Source organism: Cottoperca gobio, chromosome 24 (genome assembly GCF_900634415.1).
Source record: "Cottoperca gobio chromosome 24, fCotGob3.1, whole genome shotgun sequence".
Taxonomy (NCBI): domain Eukaryota; kingdom Metazoa; phylum Chordata; class Actinopteri; order Perciformes; family Bovichtidae; genus Cottoperca; species Cottoperca gobio.
Window position 1 is genome coordinate 13,600,705 of NC_041378.1, and position 22,060 is coordinate 13,622,764.

General features: G+C 41.2%; 1 protein-coding gene across 3 annotated transcripts in view; it reads left to right on the forward strand.

The window, feature by feature from the left end:
• pak5 (p21 protein (Cdc42/Rac)-activated kinase 5) overlaps positions 1 to 22,060 on the forward strand; it is a 70,281-nt gene that overhangs the window by 17,348 nt on the left and 30,873 nt on the right. Inside the window, exons 1-3 of one of the 3 annotated variants that reach the window (XM_029425540.1) lie at positions 5,140 to 5,492; positions 12,660 to 12,883; positions 15,517 to 15,561. In XM_029425540.1, the coding sequence (XP_029281400.1) occupies positions 5,438 to 5,492; positions 12,660 to 12,883; positions 15,517 to 15,561 (324 nt within the window). In that variant the 5' untranslated portion in view covers positions 5,140 to 5,437. Of the gene's footprint in view, positions 1 to 5,139; positions 5,493 to 12,659; positions 12,884 to 15,516; positions 15,562 to 22,060 lie in introns of those variants that run through there. The other 2 variants (XM_029425543.1, XM_029425542.1) reach the window with 2 other exon arrangements.

Here is a 22,060-nt window from a genome sequence, read left to right on the forward strand (position 1 = left end):
TCATCTAAAAAACTATCCACATTTCTTATTATTTCTTATTCACTACAAATTAGGACAAAGGTACACATTAGAGAATCTATTCACAAAGTGGTTTGTCGATCAATACTCTTCCCCAAAACTGGCCATTGCACTTCAGATTTTCCTCACGGTAGTGTGACAGGAATATCTCTTCTTCTTCGTAAATACTTTGTCTTGGTATGTGAGTTAAAAGCAGACTAACTTACTACTTTACACTATTTATTCATCCATTATTTCAACATTATTTTAATGACTTCATTCCAATGTCATTAGGACCTGCTAAACATTGAACTATAGTCTTTGATGTATGGTTGAGACAGTGGTAAATTGTAACATTGACATCTAAATGTTCAATCTTCTTTTCATCATATTTTGACCTACATGACCTACAACCTTCAAATCATCAAATCATTGGGTTCAATTTGTTGACCAGTTGGGAACAGTAAGTTAAGAAGAGCACTTAATCCCCGCAGTTCAAACAAAGACTGGCATTGAGAGATATGTAAGTCATTACCCGATTTGACTTAAGTAGGATTGTGACGCTTCTTTTCCCCCCTCACATATTCTGACTATTGAACTCAGGAGTATAGCTAGCTGTAGTTTGTTGCTCTAACACCATCTGAATGCTTGATAACATTGTGCACTGGAGGAAATCAGCACTAGTAATAAAACCTAACAGATGGAGCTGGATACTTTTTCACCGTGAGTAAGTACGTTCATTACAGGCAGGTAATAGCAGGGATGGTTCGCCATTAACACATAATAATAGATTAAACAGACACCATGGCTGTGGCTCACTGGGCATCAATAGCTGACCATCACAAAAATCCTCATAGACACACACATGCACACGCACACACTCACCCAGATGCTAACATAAACAAATAGTCACAGAGTGCCCTGCAGCGTTGCCAGTCATTCTCTTTATGTCTGACTGCTTCTCATTGAAATGGCAAGTCTATGAAAAGACTGCATTTGTCTCTGCAGTCTGGATGTGGACGCTGTCTACATACAGATGTTAGTCCTGGGGCACTGAAACTAATACCATATGGCAGAACCTACTTTTCACATGTTTGATAGTGTTGATAGCAGGACTGAGAAATTATTATTATTTTTTATTCATCAGTGTAAAGGTACTGTTGTGTACTTTGGCTTGTTGGCTAAGGCATACAGTATGGTGGATGACCAGTTGTGTGTGAACAACTAACAACTACTCGAAACAGCAAGTCTCACAACAGGTGCTAAGGCAAGATATACTTCTGTACATACCGTGTACAATCAGTTGCATTTATTTTATGTTTTTACATTTTGGTCCACTGTGGAGGTCATTGTTTCTGTAGTTGTGTTATTATCCCTCAAACCCTGCGAAGTCTTTCTGAACAAATGTGTTGGAAGAAAGCTGTATTTTTCAAAGTCTGGGCTCGGACCAGCAGGGAAACAATGCACCATGGGAGAACTGAATCACGTAATCATTCACTAATCGGTGCCTTTAGCTATGTTGTGTTTCAGTGAAGCTGAGGATGTAGAAAACATTGTTGCTGATAGGTAAATTACTATTTGTTTTGCATTATTGAAATGGATTTATTGAAACATATACAGACTTATATATACTTTCCTAAGGTTATGGCTACTAAAGAACATATTTACTTTCATGTCCAAAGCACAATAGATATCCGGAGGTACAGGGGTTACATGATAGCCGTAGTGGGGGCACAGAAGGAGAGGCAAAGATACTGTGTTAGGTGAACGTTAGTTATTACCTTGCCTTACAAACATGTCAGCAGTTGGATCTGCACCAATGGATGTGACACACAGCTCATGGAGGCAAATAAGGTACTTTGAAAACATTAGTGCCCGATTGCTACAATGCATCTAAAATTGTACTCCTTCTTGGAGTCATAACAAATCTGAACATACAGACATGATGCACACATCTGTTACACTTTGCTTGGATGTGATTATCTCTGATGTCTGTTGTGCAATAAATGTACAAAAAAGTTGCTTAGAAATGATAAAATAAATGTCGCTCCTTATGATTCCAGAACTTACCTGAGAATCATCATCAAGTTCTTAGGTTTTCAAAAGTATCAAAGTCATTTAGTGATCGTTGTCTGTACATCATGGCTGTATTGCAAACAGGAACTGCTGATAGCTAATCAAGCATGCTTTTTATGGTCCTGATTTCCCAAAATGTAAACAAATATAGACCAAAGAAATAGAAATATAGGGCGCAGTAGTCTTAATATGTCAGACTGTCAGACATCGAAAACCTCTGCTCTAAACTAAAGTCAGTTTGAGTGTGCAGTTAAAGTTCTAGTAAATAATTAAATGGAAATTAATAATTTGAATGATGACTGACTTGAAGCAGGGAAACCTGATGTTTCTATACTTGCTCAGGGGTGAAGATGAAGTGCGAGGTCAACTGGTGGATTTGCATTGTGGGTGTCAATGTGAAGTTTCTTGACTTGACAATCTATATTCCAACCTTTACCTATGGTCATGGAACTTAATGGAACTTAATGTACTAACCCAATAATAAGATTGCCCATTCAACAGCTGGCATTTGCAGTTTGTAAACCTGGAAGTTAAAATGTGGCTCCTTGATGTTGAAAGGAGACAGGGAGGCCAATGGTGGTATTTCACGCACGAGTAACTGAAAGCAGACCCCGAACAGGCTGGAGGGATAATATATTCCATCTAGCCTGGTAATGCCTCAGGAGGAGCTGGAGGATGTGGCGGGGAGGAAAGGATGTCTGGGCTAATCTAGTAAGTGTCCAGCAAGAGACCGGGAGCAGCATAAGTGGTTGGAAAATGGAGGGACAACATTGGTCGGCCATTCCCCATCTAACAAAATGTGAACTTTCCTTTGTGCCTCGCATGGTTTCAGAAATACTAAAACACTAAATCCTCCAGTGAGATTTCATCTTAGATCCAAATAAAACCCATTGAATAGGAGAGACGCTATCAGTGACTTGGTTTCAGTGTACTTTAGTTTGCCTTTTAATGTGCTTTTTTAAAGTCGGGCCGCACAGCTGCACACATACACATGGTCACACATGTGCACACACTCTTTCTCAGACAGTGACACACGCTGTTCTGTCCTCAGGACGGCAGAGATCTCATTTAGATAACTCTCCTGATTTCTCAGTACCTCCCAGAGTCGCCCTTTGCTGCTATATTCATCCATTATGTTACCACATGAGGAGATAGGAACAACTTTAGCTGATCCTTTAAACTGATAGTGAAAGATCAGCGTGAGACTTGAATACAGTGTCTGAACTGGATATCTCAAATTCTTTTTGCAGTGATTTTGATGCTGCTAAACATAGCACTGTCAAATAATAACAGCCTGTACTTTGCACAGAAATACTTTGCAGGAATTACCATTTATCTCACTAACAAGCATTCATCTTAGGACAGTTATGATGTTGCCTCCCATTAGCCATGTGGAGGGTGCTATAGTGGTGCTTAGCATAGCCAAATCAGCCTCAACTGCGATCATTCTAGTTGTCTCTTTCTCTATTTAGTCTTCAACTGCCCCTGCAGCTCCCCACCTCCAGTGCACTTACATTACCCCTCTGCATGTGTGTTTGTGTTCTGCAGAGAGAGAGACTGACTGCGTGGATAAGACCCTTGAAGGTGGCAGGCGTATTAATATCCAGCAGTGCTTCTGGAGGGGTGTGTCTGCTGATCAAACACATTCTCTCTTCCCATAATGCTATAGCAGTTTTGTGGGCAAGTGGGCTGATATCAAAACTCCATAAGATGCAATATGTCAGCCACAGGCAACTCCCAGATTTGGATATGAAAAATGATGTTAGTTGCAGACCCAGCCGTCCACCCTGTGACTTCTGTGTAAAAGGATGTCACACATAGCTAAAAAAGAAAATTAACAATGCAAAGGTACTTCAGATATCCTGCAATATTATAGTATATGTAATGTCTTCACTATACGCCATACGCTCTGTCATGAATAACAAAAGGTGCTTTTTTTCACATTCACAGCTCATTTGTGTTGCTATTCGTGGAAGAAAGACAATCTCTCGTTTAAACCTTCAAAGTGGTTCATTTTTTAACATATAACAGGAAATGGGAATTCTTTATACTGTTCATCATATTGTCTTGTGTGTGTTTCAGTTTACTGCTGAATATTTCATACCATATGAGCTGATAAATGATACAATTTGCTTTCAGGTTTCATTCAGAAAAGCAGATAAACGTGCAGATATCTCAGCTGTTTTCTTTTATCAGTGCCCTCACAGGTACTGGTCCAGCTAACATTTTTAAACCATCGACTGTTAAATCAAAAACTCACCGCGATTGGTTAGAAGGAAGGTCAGAAGTTCTTTCTGTTAGTGTCTCAAAATAAATGTTTGAATAAATTGCTATATTGTTATTTGGCCCACAGCCGTACAGAGGTGCACCATGTAATTTATCATGCACCCTCTTCTCACCAACACACACACTCTCTCCCTCTGTGACAGCCTTGCACTGCTTGTGTGTAAATGTGTGGTTGCCCTCAGTATAGGGCCCGTCCCTGACTACCACAGCTGAATGTCCCCCCAGCGTCGGCAAATGGCCAGACTCTGTCACAGCCTCTGACTGGACCAGCTGTTTCTTTCTCTTTCTTCCATCTTATCTCCTCCGTCACACTATCTGTCTTCTTCTCTGTGAAAGAGGCAGTGATAGGGCGCCTGGTGGTGCGGCACTTGACACCAAACTTGATATCCACACATGCAGGCATCAGTGGGAGACAGTTTTGTGTGTGTGTGTGTGTGTGTGTGTGTGTGTGTGTGTGTGTGTGTGTGTGTGTGTGTGTGTGTGTGTGTGTGTTTGACACAAACACCATCCGGTGGATTGTGGGAACACATAGGACACTTACACTCTCTGTTGTTTTTGTGATTCCGGCGACAGACCAACAAGTGGGAGGAGGACAGTGAAGGTCAGAGGGTGCTCAGTTTGTGACGCAGCTGGTCAAACCCAGTTAGACAAACAATGAAAGTGAAATGGGATGGATCCGGGCTTAAGCTGTCTGGCCCAGCCTTGGCCCAGCCTGCTGGCGTAGGCACTTTTTTGTGCCCTGTGCATCTCACATCGGGAGTTATCAGAGCGTGCAGGCAGAGAGAGTCATACTGTAGCAGCAGCAGCAGGCTAGCAGTAGTAGTAGTAGTAGCAGCTCACTTAGGGCTGCAGAGGGTCCTGGATGTGACCTGATTTGTCAATTCAATAACTTCAATCAAGTGTCGCTCCTCCAGGGAATCATTGGCTTATATTTCAGCAATCATGGCTCGGGCAGGGGACTCACTATTTCATGTTTCGTTGAAAGAAAATTGAGGTGCATAATGGATTTATCAGGATCCCAATTTGACATCAAAGTGCAACATCTGACGAGGCTCTGATTGTCCTGCACTGTCTCGCCATGGCTTACCCAGACCACTCTGATTGGTTGAAAGATCAGTTCAGTTTTTTGCCAGGTAAGAGCAGTAATTAAATTAGTTTACGTACGTGTTACGTACGTGTGAAATAGATTGTGAGAAGGCTAAGATGAGATATGTTCATAATCAGAGACATGATTTAACATGCTGCAGCTTCCCGATCATCAAGTCTTTAAACATGACTTGAATGCAGGATTTTACAAACTTCTCACCGTGTTGTAAACCCTGTGCGAATGATAAAAAGCTTCAGCTGAAGTTGTTTACTGTTCTACAGATTCATCTACAGGGAATGGGAGGTGAAATGCATGTCTGTGTAAACAGTTTTTGGGCCAATTAAATCATCTGAAGGAACAAGGTCTGGAGAGAACAAGTGAATGCAAATGTGACAGCATTGAACAGCACAGACAACAAAGCAGGGCAGGACAAAAGAGGAGAGGGATAACAGAACCAATACACTATTGAAGAGGAACACATTTTACCTCACTTTGTGCATTTTTCTGTCACTCAAACCAAGTAAAGCTGCATTCAAGAACACTGGGAAAAAATGTCCAATCAGGTTTTGGTTTAATTGACACTTTTGACCTTTTAATTAAATGAGGAATTCCGCCTCTTCCCTGTTGCGGAAAATAAAGCATTGAACTTTGCCCCTCCCTCAACTTGTTTATCAGAAGGAACTTGTGTCCTTTTCATGTTGCATTTTAAATTATGAATGAAATGTATTTGCATATTGGTGCATGACTGAGCGCTCTTCATCTCAATACCAAATTATGCTTCTAAATTACAATCTAAAGGACACAAAATGAATGTGCTGTGTGGAAAACACATGAATATGTAATGCTGCCGCAGAGCGTTAGCATGCGCTTGGGAACAAAAAATAGACGTATACAAACACCAACACACACACATGCGTGAGTTTTGCTGTAGCGTGATGCAGGTCCAAGTGAAAGCGTGCGTGTGTGTGTGTGTGTGTGTGTGTGTGTGTGTGTGTGTGTGTGTGTGTGTGTGTGTGTGTGTGTGTTGAGGTGTTGTTGTACAAAAGGGGAAATGCCTGTGGAGGCTCAGATGGTGACAGATGGTTTGAAGACAAATCAGCCTGGGAGTCAGGATCTCTGCCCTGGGACTATAGCCCCTTTACGTATGTTTGTGTCAATGTGTTGGTGTGTACAGTATACGGAGTGTGTGTTCTAACACTTGTGTCTTTGTGTGTCTATAAGTGGCTGAGCATCTTTGTGTCTTGTGTGTACAGTTTGTTAAATCCCTGGTTTGTGTGCATGTGGTTATGTAACACGTCTTGCGTAACATCTAAATGTATGGCTTTTACAAATATAAAGGGCACTTATTCATGTGGCAGAACCATAACATTTTCCTCAGAGCTGTGGTTTATGAGTAAATACACACTCACAGATAGATACAAACGCAGTCACAGCAGTCTTACATGCCTAGAATAATGGAGTATTGTAATCTCTGCCATATAATACCAGGTACAATTTCTCATCTGAGTGACATTGTTACTCTTTGGCAGAATAACCTTGCAGGCATTAGTCTGAAACTTCACAAAGTGCTTTACAGTCGGCCCATAAATTACAGCTCAAGAGGTGCTTATGTGGCAGCCAGGAGGAGATGTGCAGTAAGTCGTCCTCTGGCCTCTGCATGGAGGCAATTCCAAGAGGCCTCTACACTTAAAGTACATCTCAGTCCAAACCTGTTTCGATCGTTGTGAGAGGGCAGCTGCTAAAAGTGCTGGAAGAGTAAGTTTGTACCTGAAAGTGCACCTCCATCTGCTGTCCTACATGTGTTTGGTGGTGCTAATGTGCGCACGCATGTGTTTGTTTTGTCTCTTAGCAGTTGAGCCTGGACTAGACGACTTAAGCCCTGCTAGCCTTTAATAATCTTATTCCCAAGAAGTACCATCGAGGTCAGGGGTTTCCATCTTCACTATGGCTGCTTACAGACCACAGAGAAGATGAAGGATGGCGTCCCAAAAACGTGTTTATTTGTCATAAAAATCAAAGATTAAAGGGACAGTTTACCCCAATATCAAAAATAGATATTTTCCCTTTTAGCTGTAGTGCTATTTGTACATCTAGATTATTTTGGTGTGAGTCGGCGAGTGTTGGAGATATCAGCCGTTTAGATGTCTGCCTTCTCTTTAATATAATGGAACTAGATGGCACTCGGCATGTGGTGCTCAAAAAAATACATCTGTAAAACTCAACAGCAAAGTCTCTTTCCAGAAATCATGAGCCTGTTACTCAAGATACTCCACAGACCTTGTTGTGAGAAGTTTCATGTAGGAACTATTTTATTTCGGACTACATCCACCACTTTGTCAGCAGGAGCCACTCGACTATGAGTAGCTGCACGGTGATACGGTGGGGAGTGTAGTGCGGTAGAAAGAAAATAGTTCCTACATGAAACTGTCCGTAGAATATTTTGAGTAACCAGGTAATGATTTCTGGGAAGATACTTTGCTCTTGAGTTTTTCAAATGTATTTTCTGGGCACATTGAGCACCACAAGCCATCTAAAGAGAAGGCAGATATCTCCAACACTCAGAAGCTCTCACCAAAACAATGTAGATTGATAGATAGCACAGACAAGAGGAACAAATATTTTAGATTTTGGGGTAAATGAATAAAAAAATATCTCTTGTGGAGCTCAACCCAATATACAGGAAACAATGCCTCTCTAAGTTACTGTTGCCATTCCAGCACGGCACAAAAGCAGTGTAAAGTGATAACGGTTGCCGATTTACTACTCAAAATGTTTAGACCCAGTTTAAATAACACTTCCTCTCCACTTCAAAATCTGGTTCTTAGTTGCATTTGGCATTATGGGATGTACTTTTTTTTTTACACTGCTCTACGGTAACAAGGGCTTCAGCTTCTAAATTTGTCAGCTGGTGATTTAGTGCAAGGCTGCACTCAGGCTTGGTTTAGTCACCATGTGTTTCAGTACGACTGCAGACGGAAACTTTGTTCCTCTTCCAGGAGCCGTTGTGCAGCTTCATCCTTGACGTTGTCTTTATTGACTTTGTTTTGGGAATGTCATTTCTAATCAGCATAATGTCTACATGTCAGTGTTTCATTTTGCAGTAGCCACTTTATGTACATGCTCTGAAAATAGTAACAAGGTCGGAAACCTTGGGTCGATTTGTGGAGGTTTAGGTGGACATCAGCCAAAAGTGGAAAGAGTTGCTGACATGTCCGCTTTACGTAAGAGATTCAGCACAAAATGGAAAAGATGTGAGCTAAGGATTGTGAGGCTTTTGTTTTTGCTGGTTATCTAAAAGGGATACCTGTGAAGAGTACTCATGCCTTTTTGTAAATCAGACCATGTGATGGATCAGGAGAAAGAGCATAAATGTGTTTCTTTAATGACCTACCTCTCTGTCAGACATCTCCACTCGCAAATGTTAGGATCGAACCTGTAGTTTTGCATGTTTAATCCAATTGACTAGGATCTGCTTACAACTTTCATTAGTGCCATTTCCCAAAGCATGCAGCCATATTTTTGCTTAGCTTTTGTGATATGTTACTGAACCTTTGTTGAATTTTTTTTAAATTAAATGTTCAGGTGAAACACACCTTAAAATCCAGCGCTTTCCCCACCACAAGTGCACATCTGTAACTCTCAACTTTTATATCACTTGAAAAACAATCTTTTGCTGAATGATAAAGCTCTGTTCTCAGACTTTCACTTGAGCACTTGAATGCACCACCAGGAAGGATTCACAAATTATTTTTTCAATTTAACATAGTCCACTTGCACAAATTGGGAAATGGTTGTCAGTAATTGAAGTTGTAAGCTCATAGAATGTACTGGGCAAAACCACTGGTATGGTCCTTTAAATAGTGGATTGGGTTCTACAATAGTTGCATAAAATGTATAATAATATCTTTTGCACACTTGAATTTAGATCACATCATGATCATTTTAAAATGATATCCTTTGATTTATACATGTCTATCTTTTGTTTTTACAACAAAAGATGATTTGATGAAAAATATATTTTGACTCGGTATCCTTGGGTCTTGAGTCAGTGTAAACCAAGGCTGACAGTGAATGCAGAGTAGAAAGCAGAGTTGTATATACATGCCTGTGGCACAAGGTTTCTATCTATGACACCTTTTTGATCCAGTATTGAGCTTTCTAGAGGCAGCAGTGTGCTGCATAATAATCTGTTGTGCTGTGATTGTACTGCTGTATCACAAAAACCTTAATCCTTCTCAGCTTCCATCCTCTCTCCGTGACTCTTGTTTGTCTCTTCTCTTTTTTTGTTTACTCTATCCATTTATTTATCTATCTCTCTTTAACTTTTCCTAAATGCTCTGTTTCTGTTTTCATCTTCTGCCTGCATCTATCCTCCCCCCTTTTTCTCCCTCTCCCATCAATCTCTCCATCTTTCCCGTTTGAGACCACTAATTTGGTCTGTCTGGCTCTCCTGCAGGGCAGCAAGGGAAATGAGTGAGAGTGATTTCCATGATTACATTTTTTTCTTTGTCGGTTTGAAGTTACATTTAGAAATGGACTTTATGGTAACTTCTGTCATATGTACTGCCATCCAAGTCAAAAGAGTTAATCATTTTCACAACTAAAACTGATTGAGCACACTGACTTCATTACACACCGTTTAGCAACTGACCAGCATTTTTGTATTGTATTTGCATTTTGTTTTATTCAACAATCGGCAGATTGCTAAATCTTCTGCTAATTCTCACATAGATGTGTACACATATTGATGCAATGTTCTTGGAGCGCTAATAAACTCTGTATCTAAAGATATTTAAGAATAGTGCCTTTTTCAGGCTTTTCCAAATCAAAAATACAGGAATAAATGTGTAGCCTGTAGGAGTAAACAGCGTTTTTATCTGCTCTAACATAGGCTGCAAATGTTAGCATTCCCGGCTAGTGTAATTAGGCCTACTACCTACAGTAGTGTTACTTCCAAAGACAAGTTGAATATCATTGGCTAACTATATTATTTTTTGGATTTACTGTTACATTAACCCTTTCACAGGACTGCAACACCCATTGGGAGCCAAGATGCTAGTAGGCTACATCAGATTTTAAGCTAACGTTAGCAGTTCTTTATTGTCTCTATTATTTTCTTTATTATCTGTGTAATAAATAGAAAGCAATCATTCAAATCATGCAAGGGCTATGGTAAAATCAATAAAAAAAAATTTTTTGTATTAATGTAGCATTCCACGGCTAACAAGTGTTACACTTAAATACGTGAACAATGCTTCCTCAATTGCTCTACAGGGATCATCAGTTGGTGAGGATCCTGACTTTTGTATGGAACATGTATCTAAGCTAATTATTTAAGCATTATATTATGTATTTAGCCATCATGTGCTTATTGAATACATTTTTACAGGGTTCTAGTTTTAAAACAAATCAGCTAAAAACATAAAACATGTAGCTGGAGATAGAGGTTTCAGTTTTAGTGTTAGAATTAGCTCATGCCAGCTAGCTAGCGTCAGCGGCTAGCTGGCATGAGCTACAGCTACTAACTATGTAGAATCTACATAGTTAGTAGCTGTAGCTGTAGCTGTAACTGTGTTCTACATTGTAGAACATTTCAGACAACAAAATCCACCGTCGTCTATTAAACGAAAAGCCTGCTTTTGTTTACTTACACAGTGCTTTCTATGGTACAATGACAATCAGTACAATCCAATCTAGAAGGTAATTCCTCATGTGTCTTTGCTGAGACCTTCAAATGTGTTTGCTTAAGTGAAAGTTTCTTGCCTGTTTTGCGCACAATGCACATGTAGGCTACTAGGCCTATACACATTTGTAAATAAATGAATGTTTGGTATGGACTGGCACAGCAAACATCTGTGCAAATGGCGAAACAGAGGGGGAGAGAGAAAATAAGTAGGGGGGGGAGAAGGATGACTTTGTTTTTCTCTGAGTATAATGCCTCCTATAAAGTAACGACACAATAGACTCCATTCACAGCCACACCAACAACATCATGACATTTTGTTCCTATGACTGGACATCATGCATCCGCCCAAACCACCAATACCACAATGGGATTTTCAAAGAGTTTTTCTTGGTGGTGGTGTAAAAGCACATGCAAGAGCAACTGCCACAGCTACACACTGTATCTAAATCAAATCTTATATAAAAAACCACAATCCTAAATCTCTTCGCTTTAGTGGATTTGTTTTTCGGATGTTTATGTTACGTAACCAAAGTGGACACTTGGGTTTTTCTAGCATGTTTGGACATTTTTGCTTGTTCCTTCCTTGTTTGTATCCTGCAGCATTAGAAGACTGAGCTTGCCATGCTACAGAGCAGCAGAGTACATAACAGCACAACACAATATAACACATCAGTTTAGAGCTGGTAGTTACAGCCAATCAGTCTGATTTATGTGGGATACCTCAACTGTACAGCTTGCAGTTAAGGGAAGTAAAACCTTATTGATTGTTGTACTTCAGACTTTATAATAACCAGGGTGATTATCAGTTCAGTTATCTTTCTTATTATTGCCTGTTTTCAAATGTGACATAGTTTGCCGTTGTATAACTGTATGAATACCTTAACAGTATGTCATCTGCAAGGCTGGTGAAAGATGATTGGTGAGATGTTGAAAGTTCCTGATACATATTTAGAAAACTTCAAGTGTTGCTGGCCACCAAATCTCTACAAATTACTCTTTACTTTTTCACAAGATAAACAAGTTTTATGGAGCTTTTTCAGGTTTGTTAGTTAACTCCAGCAGGAGGGAACACACTTTTTTACGGCTTATTTATCAACTCCATCTGCTGCATTCACGTCATAAGTCATGGAAGGATCATTTATCAGTACATGCTAAATAAATATCAACACTTTCCTACATATTTACTTTTTGCTTTGGTGTGTGCAAAACAACATATAATGCATGCCTTAGGTTGGAATGTATATTCAAAGGAAAAGTGCACATTTGATAGGGCTGTGAAGCAAACTAGATTAATAAGACAATCCCCTACATCCACTCAACCTGAAGTAGTGTCACACACCTTCCATATACAGTTAGAAATAAATGAATGCATTCAAGGTCATAATGCTGAAACGGCAAGAGCTTCCATTGCACTTCAAAATAAAGTATAAAAGTATGCAATGTCATGGGTTTCACCTCTATTTATTTCATTAAAGACAATGCTGCAGTTAGAATATTAATCTACAACTATTTTCTGTGGTTTTCCAGGTTTGCCAGGGTTTTCCAGCATGTTTGGGAAGAAGAAGAAACGGCTGGAGATCTCAGCTCCGTCTAACTTTGAGCACCGGGTCCACACAGGCTTCGATCCGCGGGAGCAGAAGTTCACAGGGCTGCCACAGCAATGGCAGAGCCTCCTGGCGGACACTGCAAACCGCCCTAAGCCCATGGTGGACCCCTCCTACATCACCCCCATCCAGCTGGCACCAATGAAGGTAGAGTGTGAATGGACAGAGGGCATCAAGCCTGAGCACTGGGGACAAAGCATTAGTGTTTGCTTACCTCACCTTTCTTGCATCTTTGTGCTTCTCTTGCTCTTCATCCTTCTGTTTCTTCCCCAACTCTCGCCACACCCTTGTGCTCTCTGTCTTTATGAACTTTACATTCCTTTTTTCCCCACCACTGTTCCTTTTACTTTTCTATCTTTGCCTCTCACTCTGTATAGCTATGTTTCACTTCAATGTCGCTGTACCTCTCCACTCCATCCTCCACTTGTTACACTCTGTTGTCTTTCCTCTGAGGCAAAAGAGATCATTCTCCAGTGCCATCTGGCCATTTCACACTATTCAAACTGCCCTAGTATATATAATTATAGTCATATTCTTGCACATTATATTGGTTTAAACCTATATTAAGCAATGTTGTGATATTAAATGAACAGTTCACCACAAAATCAAAAATACACATTTTTCCTTGTAGTGCTTTTTGTCTGTCTCTATTGTTTTGGTGTGAGTTGCAGAGTTTTGGAGATCATTTTAGTATTTCATTCCCCCCTGTTTGATATGTAAGGCCCCCTGGCTTACATGGGTTTTGATTGTAATTTATTCTGTAAATATTTTAGCCAGGACAACACTTTATGCTTAGCCTTGAAATATATAAAAACAATTATTATACATATACATATACATATACATATACATATACATATACATATACATATTATTATTATTATTATTATTAGGAGATATTGGCCGTAGAGATGGGACCAGTTTACTTAAAATAATCCACAGACCTTGTTGGGAGCAGTTTCATTGTAGGAACTATTTTCTTTCTACCGAACTACACCTGCCAACCGTATCACCGTGCAGAAAGAAGCGTGCATCTATTCATGGTTCCTACATGAAACTGCTCACAACAAGGTCTGTGGATTATTTTAAGTAAACAGATCATGATTTCTGCAAAGAGACATTGCTGTTGAGTTTTTCAAATATATTATTTTGGGGCTTTTAGCACCACAAGATATATCCAACACTTGGCAACTCACACCAAAACATTTTTAGATTGATAGATAGCACTACAGGTAAGAGGAAATATATTAGTTTTGATTTTAGAGTGGACTGTCTCATTGAGAATGAACCAGACTACAACTTTTAATTGAAGGAATAACACAGTCTTTCTTTTACAAATGAAACGTTGTATTCATAAGCAATAAAATGAACCCTTGCTGAATTCAGTGCACTGAGTGGTTTAGCTGCGGCAGTTTGGTCTTATACTGTGTAACCAGTAGCTTTGGTTGCAAATGTTCAAAAACTTTTGTTTAAGTGTGTAACTGAGTCAGTTTGCTAACTTGTGCTACTGTTAAACTATATTTTAGCATCTCATATTTCAGTGGTTTTATAACAAAAGTAAAACAATAAGTAGCAACGGTTATATATCCACATTTTAACAGCCAAACTCAATCAGTTCTCTGTTGTTTCTAGCAAGAGTTCAGTAATGTGCTTCTACTGTACCACTACACTATTCTAACTATCAAAGAAAGACAAAATGATACAAAATAAATACTTGCATAATCTTTTGAAAAGATGAGATTCAACTAGAGGCCAGAGGATATGATTCTGATGCTCTACATTCACCAGGTGAAACCATGTTGTTCTGTCTGCTGTATATGTAAGTGGATAAATGTTTGCTAACATGTTAGCCATTAACACTAGATAAACTCAAACACTTTCTGCCCCCTGCTGGTCAACACTTGCTTAATGCAGCTTTAAAAACATTACCTCATTTGACTTTTCCATTAGATAATGTCACTATCTTAGAAACCCTAATGCAGACTGATGTTTATTTTCCATTCGGCTGTGTGATTTCTCCTTCTTACCTCCCTGTGACTGTGATTGCGTGTCTCCCCTTGTCTCTGATCCTTCTGAGTGTCTCCTCTGATGTGTTGTTGTTCATTGGTTCTTCTTAACATATCACATCGACACATTTGATCCACTGAAAAAGGGATGTAGCTAATTATAGTCATTTACACACCAAATTGTTTGATAAATAAGTATTTCTGTACACCTTTCTCTGGGTTGTAGCAGAACATACGATTGTTTTCTGAGGCCTACTGGAGGTATTGTAGGTGGTATTATACCGCACGGGTCTTCACAGGGTCACTGCTTAAATTGTGGTGTTTTATATTTTCCATTGTGCTGTCTGTGGTCCCATCATACTGCATGTGTGACCCACTGCCCTTCAGCTTTGAAATCTACAAACCTTTTCTGTGTGTGTTACAACACCTTCTTACACCATTTTTGTTGACCTTGAAAATACTTAAAGAACACTTAGCTTCATAGACATATCAATTTTAAACACATTTTTTATTCTTAATGTTGAAAGTTAACATAAAGCTCTGCAGCACTATGTTGCATTTTAATATATCAAATTAATAAGATTAAAAGCACCATTGAGAGCATTAATCATCACTTATATAATAATCTCTGAGGAACCACTTACAGGTGCTGCTGACAGGAAAAAACATGATCACACATCCACATAAGTCCTGTAAGAGAGAACAGCAATATGCCACAGGAGATATCTCTGAAGAGGGGGAAACAAGAAAATAATTCTCTTGCTCTCTTCACAGATATCTCCCAAGAAAGTCCGGTCATCCGAAACGCCGTTGCCCAAAGTATGACTTCCTCTTCCCTTCTGTTTTTCAACCCCCCTCTTTTTTTTTCTTCTGTTGGTCGCTCTCACACAGTCACAACTTCACTGTTTTGTTTCCACATCTCTCCTCCGCTGCCTGCTGCTATGCATTCAGGTGGAGGTGGTGTGTCAGCAGGAACAGGGAGAAACACGGAGAATGACTTCACACATGACATAACTACATCGCACTGCCAAGTCTTTTCTGAGGCCTCATCTCTCTACTCTCCTTTTGTTCCATTTGCATGAGCCTCCCCACAAATGACTAGAATAACTGTAGTGGCATGTTCTCTTGTTTCTCCCCTTGCTACGGAGTGCCATTGATAATGATGATGATAATCATAATGGTGATGATGATGATGATGATGGGTGCTGAGATGTGAAGTGCATGTTGCTATGACAGCTGATTCTGCTGAGTCTGTAGGAAATAGGTAAGAAAAGGGTTTGCATGTGTTGGAAGAACCCTTTCTAACGATCCGACCCAAACTAGCCTAGTCGGGCTCTCCTTTCCTTTTCTCTTCTCCCCCTCTCCTCTCCTCTCCTCTCCTCTCCTCTCCTCTCTTCGCCCCTTTCTGTCCTATACTCTCATTTCCTCTCCTCTCCTCGCCCTTTCCCTCATATCCTCTCCTCTCCTCTCTTCTCCTCTCCTCTCTCCTATCCTTTCTCTCCTCTCCTTTCCTCTCCTCTCCTCCTCTCTCCTCTCCTCGTCCTTTCTCTCATATCCTCTCCCCTCTTCTCATCTCCCCCTCTCTTCTCCTCACTCCCCTCTCTTCACTCTCCTCTCCTCTCCTCTCCTCTCCTCTCCTCTCCTCTCCTCTCCTCTCCTCTCCTCTCCTCTCCTCTCCTCTCCTCTCTTCGCCCCTTTCTGTCCTATACTCTCATTTCCTCTCCTCTCCTCGCCCTTTCCCTCATATCCTCTCCTCTCCTCTCTTCTCCTCTCCTCTCTCCTATCCTTTCTCTCCTCTCCTTTCCTCTCCTCTCCTCCTCTCTCCTCTCCTCGTCCTTTCTCTCATATCCTCTCCCCTCTTCTCATCTCCCCCTCTCTTCTCCTCACTCCCCTCTCTTCACTCTCCTCTCCTCCTCTCCTCTTCCCCTCTCCTCTCCTCTCCTTCTCTCTTCTCCCTTCTCATCTCCTCTCTTCACTCTTTACTCTCCTTCTCATCTCCTCTCTTCACTCTTTACTCTCCTTCTCATCTCCTCTCTTCACTCTTTACTCTCCTTCTCATCTCCTCTCTTCACTCTTTACTCTCCTTCTCTCTTCTCCCTTCTCATCTCCTCTCTTCACTCTTTACTCTCCTTCTCATCTCCTCTCTTCACTCTTTACTCTCCTTCTCTCTTCTCCCTCTCATCTCCTCTCTTCACTCTTTACTCTCCTTCTCATCTCCTCTCTTCACTCTTTACTCTCCTTCTCTCTTCTCTCTTCTCTCATCTCCTCTCTTCACTCTCCTCTCCTCACCCCTTTCTGTCCTATACTCTCCTCTCCTCTCCCCGTCTCCTCTCCCCCTCTCCTCTCCTTCTCACTTCTCCTCTCCTCTCCATCTCTCCTCTCCTCTCTTCTCCTCTCCTCTCCTTCTCACTTCTCCTCTCCATCTCTCCTCTCCTCTCTTTTCCTCTCCTCCCTCTCCTCCCTCTCCTCTCCTCTCCTCTCTTTTCCTCTCCTCTCCTCTCCTCTCCTCTCCATCTCTCCTCTCCTCTCCTCTCTTTTCCTCTCCTCTCCTCTTTATAATCATCAATCAAATAAAAACATTATTTGGTCTGGATCATTTGAAAGCTCTAAATCTTTTTCAGATAAAAAAGATCTGGGTTGGAATCTTTGTAGTGAAAAAGTCATTTATTAATGACAAAACTATTGACTAAGCACACAACAGGTCAGTCAAGATTTGATAGTGTGCATGGATTTACTTGCAATCTTGCAGTTTCTGAGCACTTGAGAAAGTTACAAAGTGCTTGCCAACAGTTTTTAATCAACAGGCTTAAACAGGACATATCTGTCATATGTTTTTATAGCTCAATATAAAAATAACTAATAGCCGAGGAGGTGGATATTAAAATAGTTGTCATGCTCCTAAATTACCAAAGTCATTGCTCCAGACAACTTTTGAGCCAACGCCAAATTTCAGGAGGTAGTTTGAAACAGATGAAGATACGTATTTCAGGCGAAGAAATAAGTGATGAAACCCAATAACTGGAACCAATAGTTTTGCTGAAAAACATACAGACATATGATCTCCAGACTGGATTATAATCACTGATCAGCCCATGCAAATTTCAAATCCCCCAGCCTCCCACAGAGGAAAAAATCTCATCTGAATGAGGCTCTAGTTGAAGTCTGTTAGACTCATAAAAAAAAAAAAAAAGCTGATGAGTGAAGTTTGATGTTACTTAGAAGTCGGGGTCACTTCACTCCCACGTCAAATCCAAAGGATTTCGCATCACTCTCACTTGTGTGCATGCACAGAATACAAAGTAACACCATTGTGTGTAAGCCGTGTGTGAGTGTGCTACCTTGAGGAAGCAAATGAAGGAAGCCCTGTTGTTTTCTCAAAGTTAGTGACACAGATTCAGACCTTGTCTTCAGTCCAAACCTGTTTTGTGCTTTCAAATTTGTCTCTACACACAAATACTTTTTTCTCTTTTTTATTAATTATTTTCGTTGCTTTTCTGTCATGCATTTGTGTGTGTGTGTGTGTGTGTGTGTGTGTGTGTGTGTGTGTGTGTGTGTGTGTGTGTGTGTGTGTGTGACCCTGACTCCCAAGGTGGGCCTGGTTATTTATAGTCTCACCCATGGCCTGATATCCTTCTCCTCTGGTTGCCCTGACACTTGATTGACACAAGGCTTCCTCTGCTTGGCAGACTCCCCCAGCTGTGTATGTGTGTGGTGTGTGTGTGTGTGTGTGTGTGTGTGTGTGTGTGTGTGTGTGTGTGTGTGTACACCAGGTGGGCATGGATAAAGCAGTCTCCAGTGTCTTCCTCGTCAAACAGCACAGAAGGACAATAAAAAGTGTGTGTGTGTCTGCTTGTTTGTCTTTCTGCGTGCGTGAACATATATCCTTGTGTGACTGCTTGTGTGCACGAACAGCAGTTAGAGAGGGTGGCGCGCTCATGATGCCTAAATAACTACTACCTCTGCCCTCTGGCTTGTGCGCTCATCGTTTATTCACAAGGCTTGTAGCCTTGTTGTCAGACTGCTCATCTCAGCTGAGCATTAGTATTGCTTAAAGCCTTGGCTCTCATCTCTTTTCTCCCCCCTTCCTCCCCCACCAGCCCTGAGCACACATGCTAATCCAGAAGTATAGGCTAACACCATGCCCTAACAGCGTTTCCATGTTTTAAACATTGTGCTCTTAAAGCTTCTGCAGTCTGACAATTTGAAGTGTGTGTGTGGTGGTGCATGAGTAAGTGTGCTGTAACTACTTCCGTGCAAAACATTTTTATGTCGCTTTTCTTGTTTTGATGTTGACAAAGACAGTTCAAGCGTGTGTGTGTATGTGGGTGGGTTGTTGTGTGAGACGAGGTTACATGTGTGGTAATGTGTTGCGATCATTAGCACCAGCAGGCGCAGTTATTATTAATGGCAGTCTCGTGTTACATCTTGACTTTGACACCCTCAAATTGCCGACTCCTATGGAGCCGAGGAGGTAATTTACCATGATGGTGTGTGTGTGTGTATGTCATGCATGTGTGTGTGTGTGTGTGTGTGTGTGTGTGTGTGTGTGTGTGTGTGTGTGTGTGTGTGTGTGTGTGTGTTTGTACGTGTGAGTGCTTGGGCCTGCTAATGCAATCCCCTTGTTCCTATTTTCTCATGTTTCCTCAACCATGGGCCAGAATTAGATGTCTGAGTTCTTGTAAGTGAGAAACAGAATGACCTGTGTAGGAAAAGTCACATGTATAAAAGTTTATTGGGAGTTGTTGTGTTTCTTCTGTATTTCCTGCCTCAGTTGGACCCTTTGTTTACCTCAGTTTACAGGATACAACTTTCTTCTGCTTGTGTCATTTGCATTACTTACAGCAGGGGTCGGGAACATATGGCTCGCGAGCCATATATGGCTCTTTTGATGACGCGATATGGCTCGCAGACAATTTTGAGCTGACATTTTTTTACATGATTAACAAGTAATAAACAATTATACTGTGTAATTTTAAAGTAAAACATGTGTGTGTGTGTAGGGGACGGAGCCCTGCCCTTCGCGAAACAGCTGAGGAGAAACTGCACAAAGCAAGCAGTAGACCGGGGGGTCAAACTCAATCACAGAGAGGGCCAACATTAAAAACTGGGACTACGTCGAGGGCCAAACACGGTCCACATTTATTGAACAGGATACACATATTGGATAAAGTGCAAAAAGATATGGAACATATTTAAGTCAACTGCAAACGGATTGCTGAGCAGTTCAATTTAAATTTCTGAGCTGCAAAGTCGGCAAATGGTCTCAGTTGATCAGCAGAATGCTGTCGGGAACACAGCGGTGGAGATGTTTGTCAGTGTTTGGAAACACGTAGTGACCAAAGTTTCCTTCTGCATCTGAGTCTCCCACAGACAGCTCGGCATCATACATGTCCGTGATCACACGGCCCTGAAGCTGCAGGTTTAACAGTGAGATGCTTCGTTATGTCGCACAAACAGTCCAGCTCACATCGCCACTTTCGTCCCAGAGATCTGTGGTGTCTTTCCCTTTGCTTCCAAAAACTTTCATTTCATTCACACATTTAGATACTTCCTCAAATGTCTTTTCCCGTGGTTGTGCTATGCATTGATGCCAGTTATGACAGATACAGTATATCTCAAAAGTGAGTACACCCTTTAGATTTTTGCAAATATTCTGTTATATCCTTTCAGGGGATAACATTATCCTACTGAAACTTTGATATAACTTAAAGTAGTCAGTGTGCTGCTTGAATAACAGTATAGATTTATTGTCCTTTGAAAATTACTCAGTACACAGCTGTTAATGTCTAAACAGCTGGCAACAAAAGTGAGTACACCCCATAGTGAACATGTCTAAATTGTGCCCAAAGTGTCAATATTTTGTGTGACCACCATTGTTATCTAGCACTGCTTTAACCCTCCTGGGCATGGAATTCACCAGAGCTGCACAGGTTGCTTCTGGAATCTTCTTCCACTCCTCCACGACGACATCACGGAGCGCACGGATGTTGGACACCTTGCACTCCTCCACCTTCCTCTTGAGGATGCCCCACATGTGCTCAATTGGGTTTAGGTCTGGAGACATACTTGGCCAGTCTTAACCTAATACTTAACCTTCAGCTTCTTCAGCAAGGCCGTTGTCATCTTGGAGGTGTGTTTAGGGTCATTATCATGTTGGAAAACTGCCCTACGGCCCAGTTTCCGAAGAGAGGGGATCATGCTCTGCTGCAGGATGTCACAGTATATATTGGAATTCATGTGTCCCTCAATGAAATGCAGCTCCCCAGTGCCGGCAGCACTCATGCAGCCCCAGACCATGATGCTGCCACCACCATGCTTGACTGTAGGCAAAACACATTTGTCTTGGTACTCCTCACCAGGGTGCCGCCACACACGCCGGACACCATCTGACCCAAACAGGTTTATTTTGGTCTCATCAGACCACAGGACATGGTTCCAGTAACTCATGTTCTTGGATTCATTGTCTTCAGCAAACTGTTTGCGGGCTTTCTTATGCATCGGTTTCAGAAGGGGCTTCTGTCTGGGGCGACGGCCATACAAACCGATTTGATGCAGTGTGCGGCGTATGGTCTGGGCACTGACAGGCTGACATCCCACTTCTGCAACCTCTGCAGCAATGCTGGAAGCACTCGCACGTCTATTTTTGGAAACCAACCTCTGGATATGACGCTGAGCACGTGGACTCAACTTCTTTGGTCGACCCTGGCGAGGCCTGTTCCGAGTGGAACCTGTCCTGGAAAACCGCTGTATGATCTTAGCCACTGTGCTGCAACTCATTTTCATGGTGTTGGCAATCTTCTTATAGCCAAGGCCATCTTTGTGAAGCGCAATAATCCTTTTTTTCAGCCGCTCAGAGAGTTCCTTGCCATGAGGTGCCATGTTGTCCAGCATTCAGAGAGAATTGTGCCCAAAACACCAAATTTAACAGCCCTGCTTATCATTTACACCTGAATCCTTGTAACACTAACGAGTCACATGACACCAGGGCGGGAAAACAACATCATTGGGCACAATTAGGACATGTTCACTATGGGGTGTACTCACTTTTGTTGCCAGCTGTTTAGACATTAACAGCTGTGTACTGAGTAATTTTCAAAGGACAATAAATCTATACTGTTATTCAAGCAGCACACTGACTACTTTAAGTTATATCAAAGTTTCAGTAGGATAATGTTATCCCCTGAAAGGATATAACAGAATATTTGCAAAAATCTAAAGGGTGTACTCACTTTTGAGATATACTGTATATGATATTTTCTCGCGGGCCGGATATAATAATAATAATAATAATAATAATAATAATAATAATAATAATAAT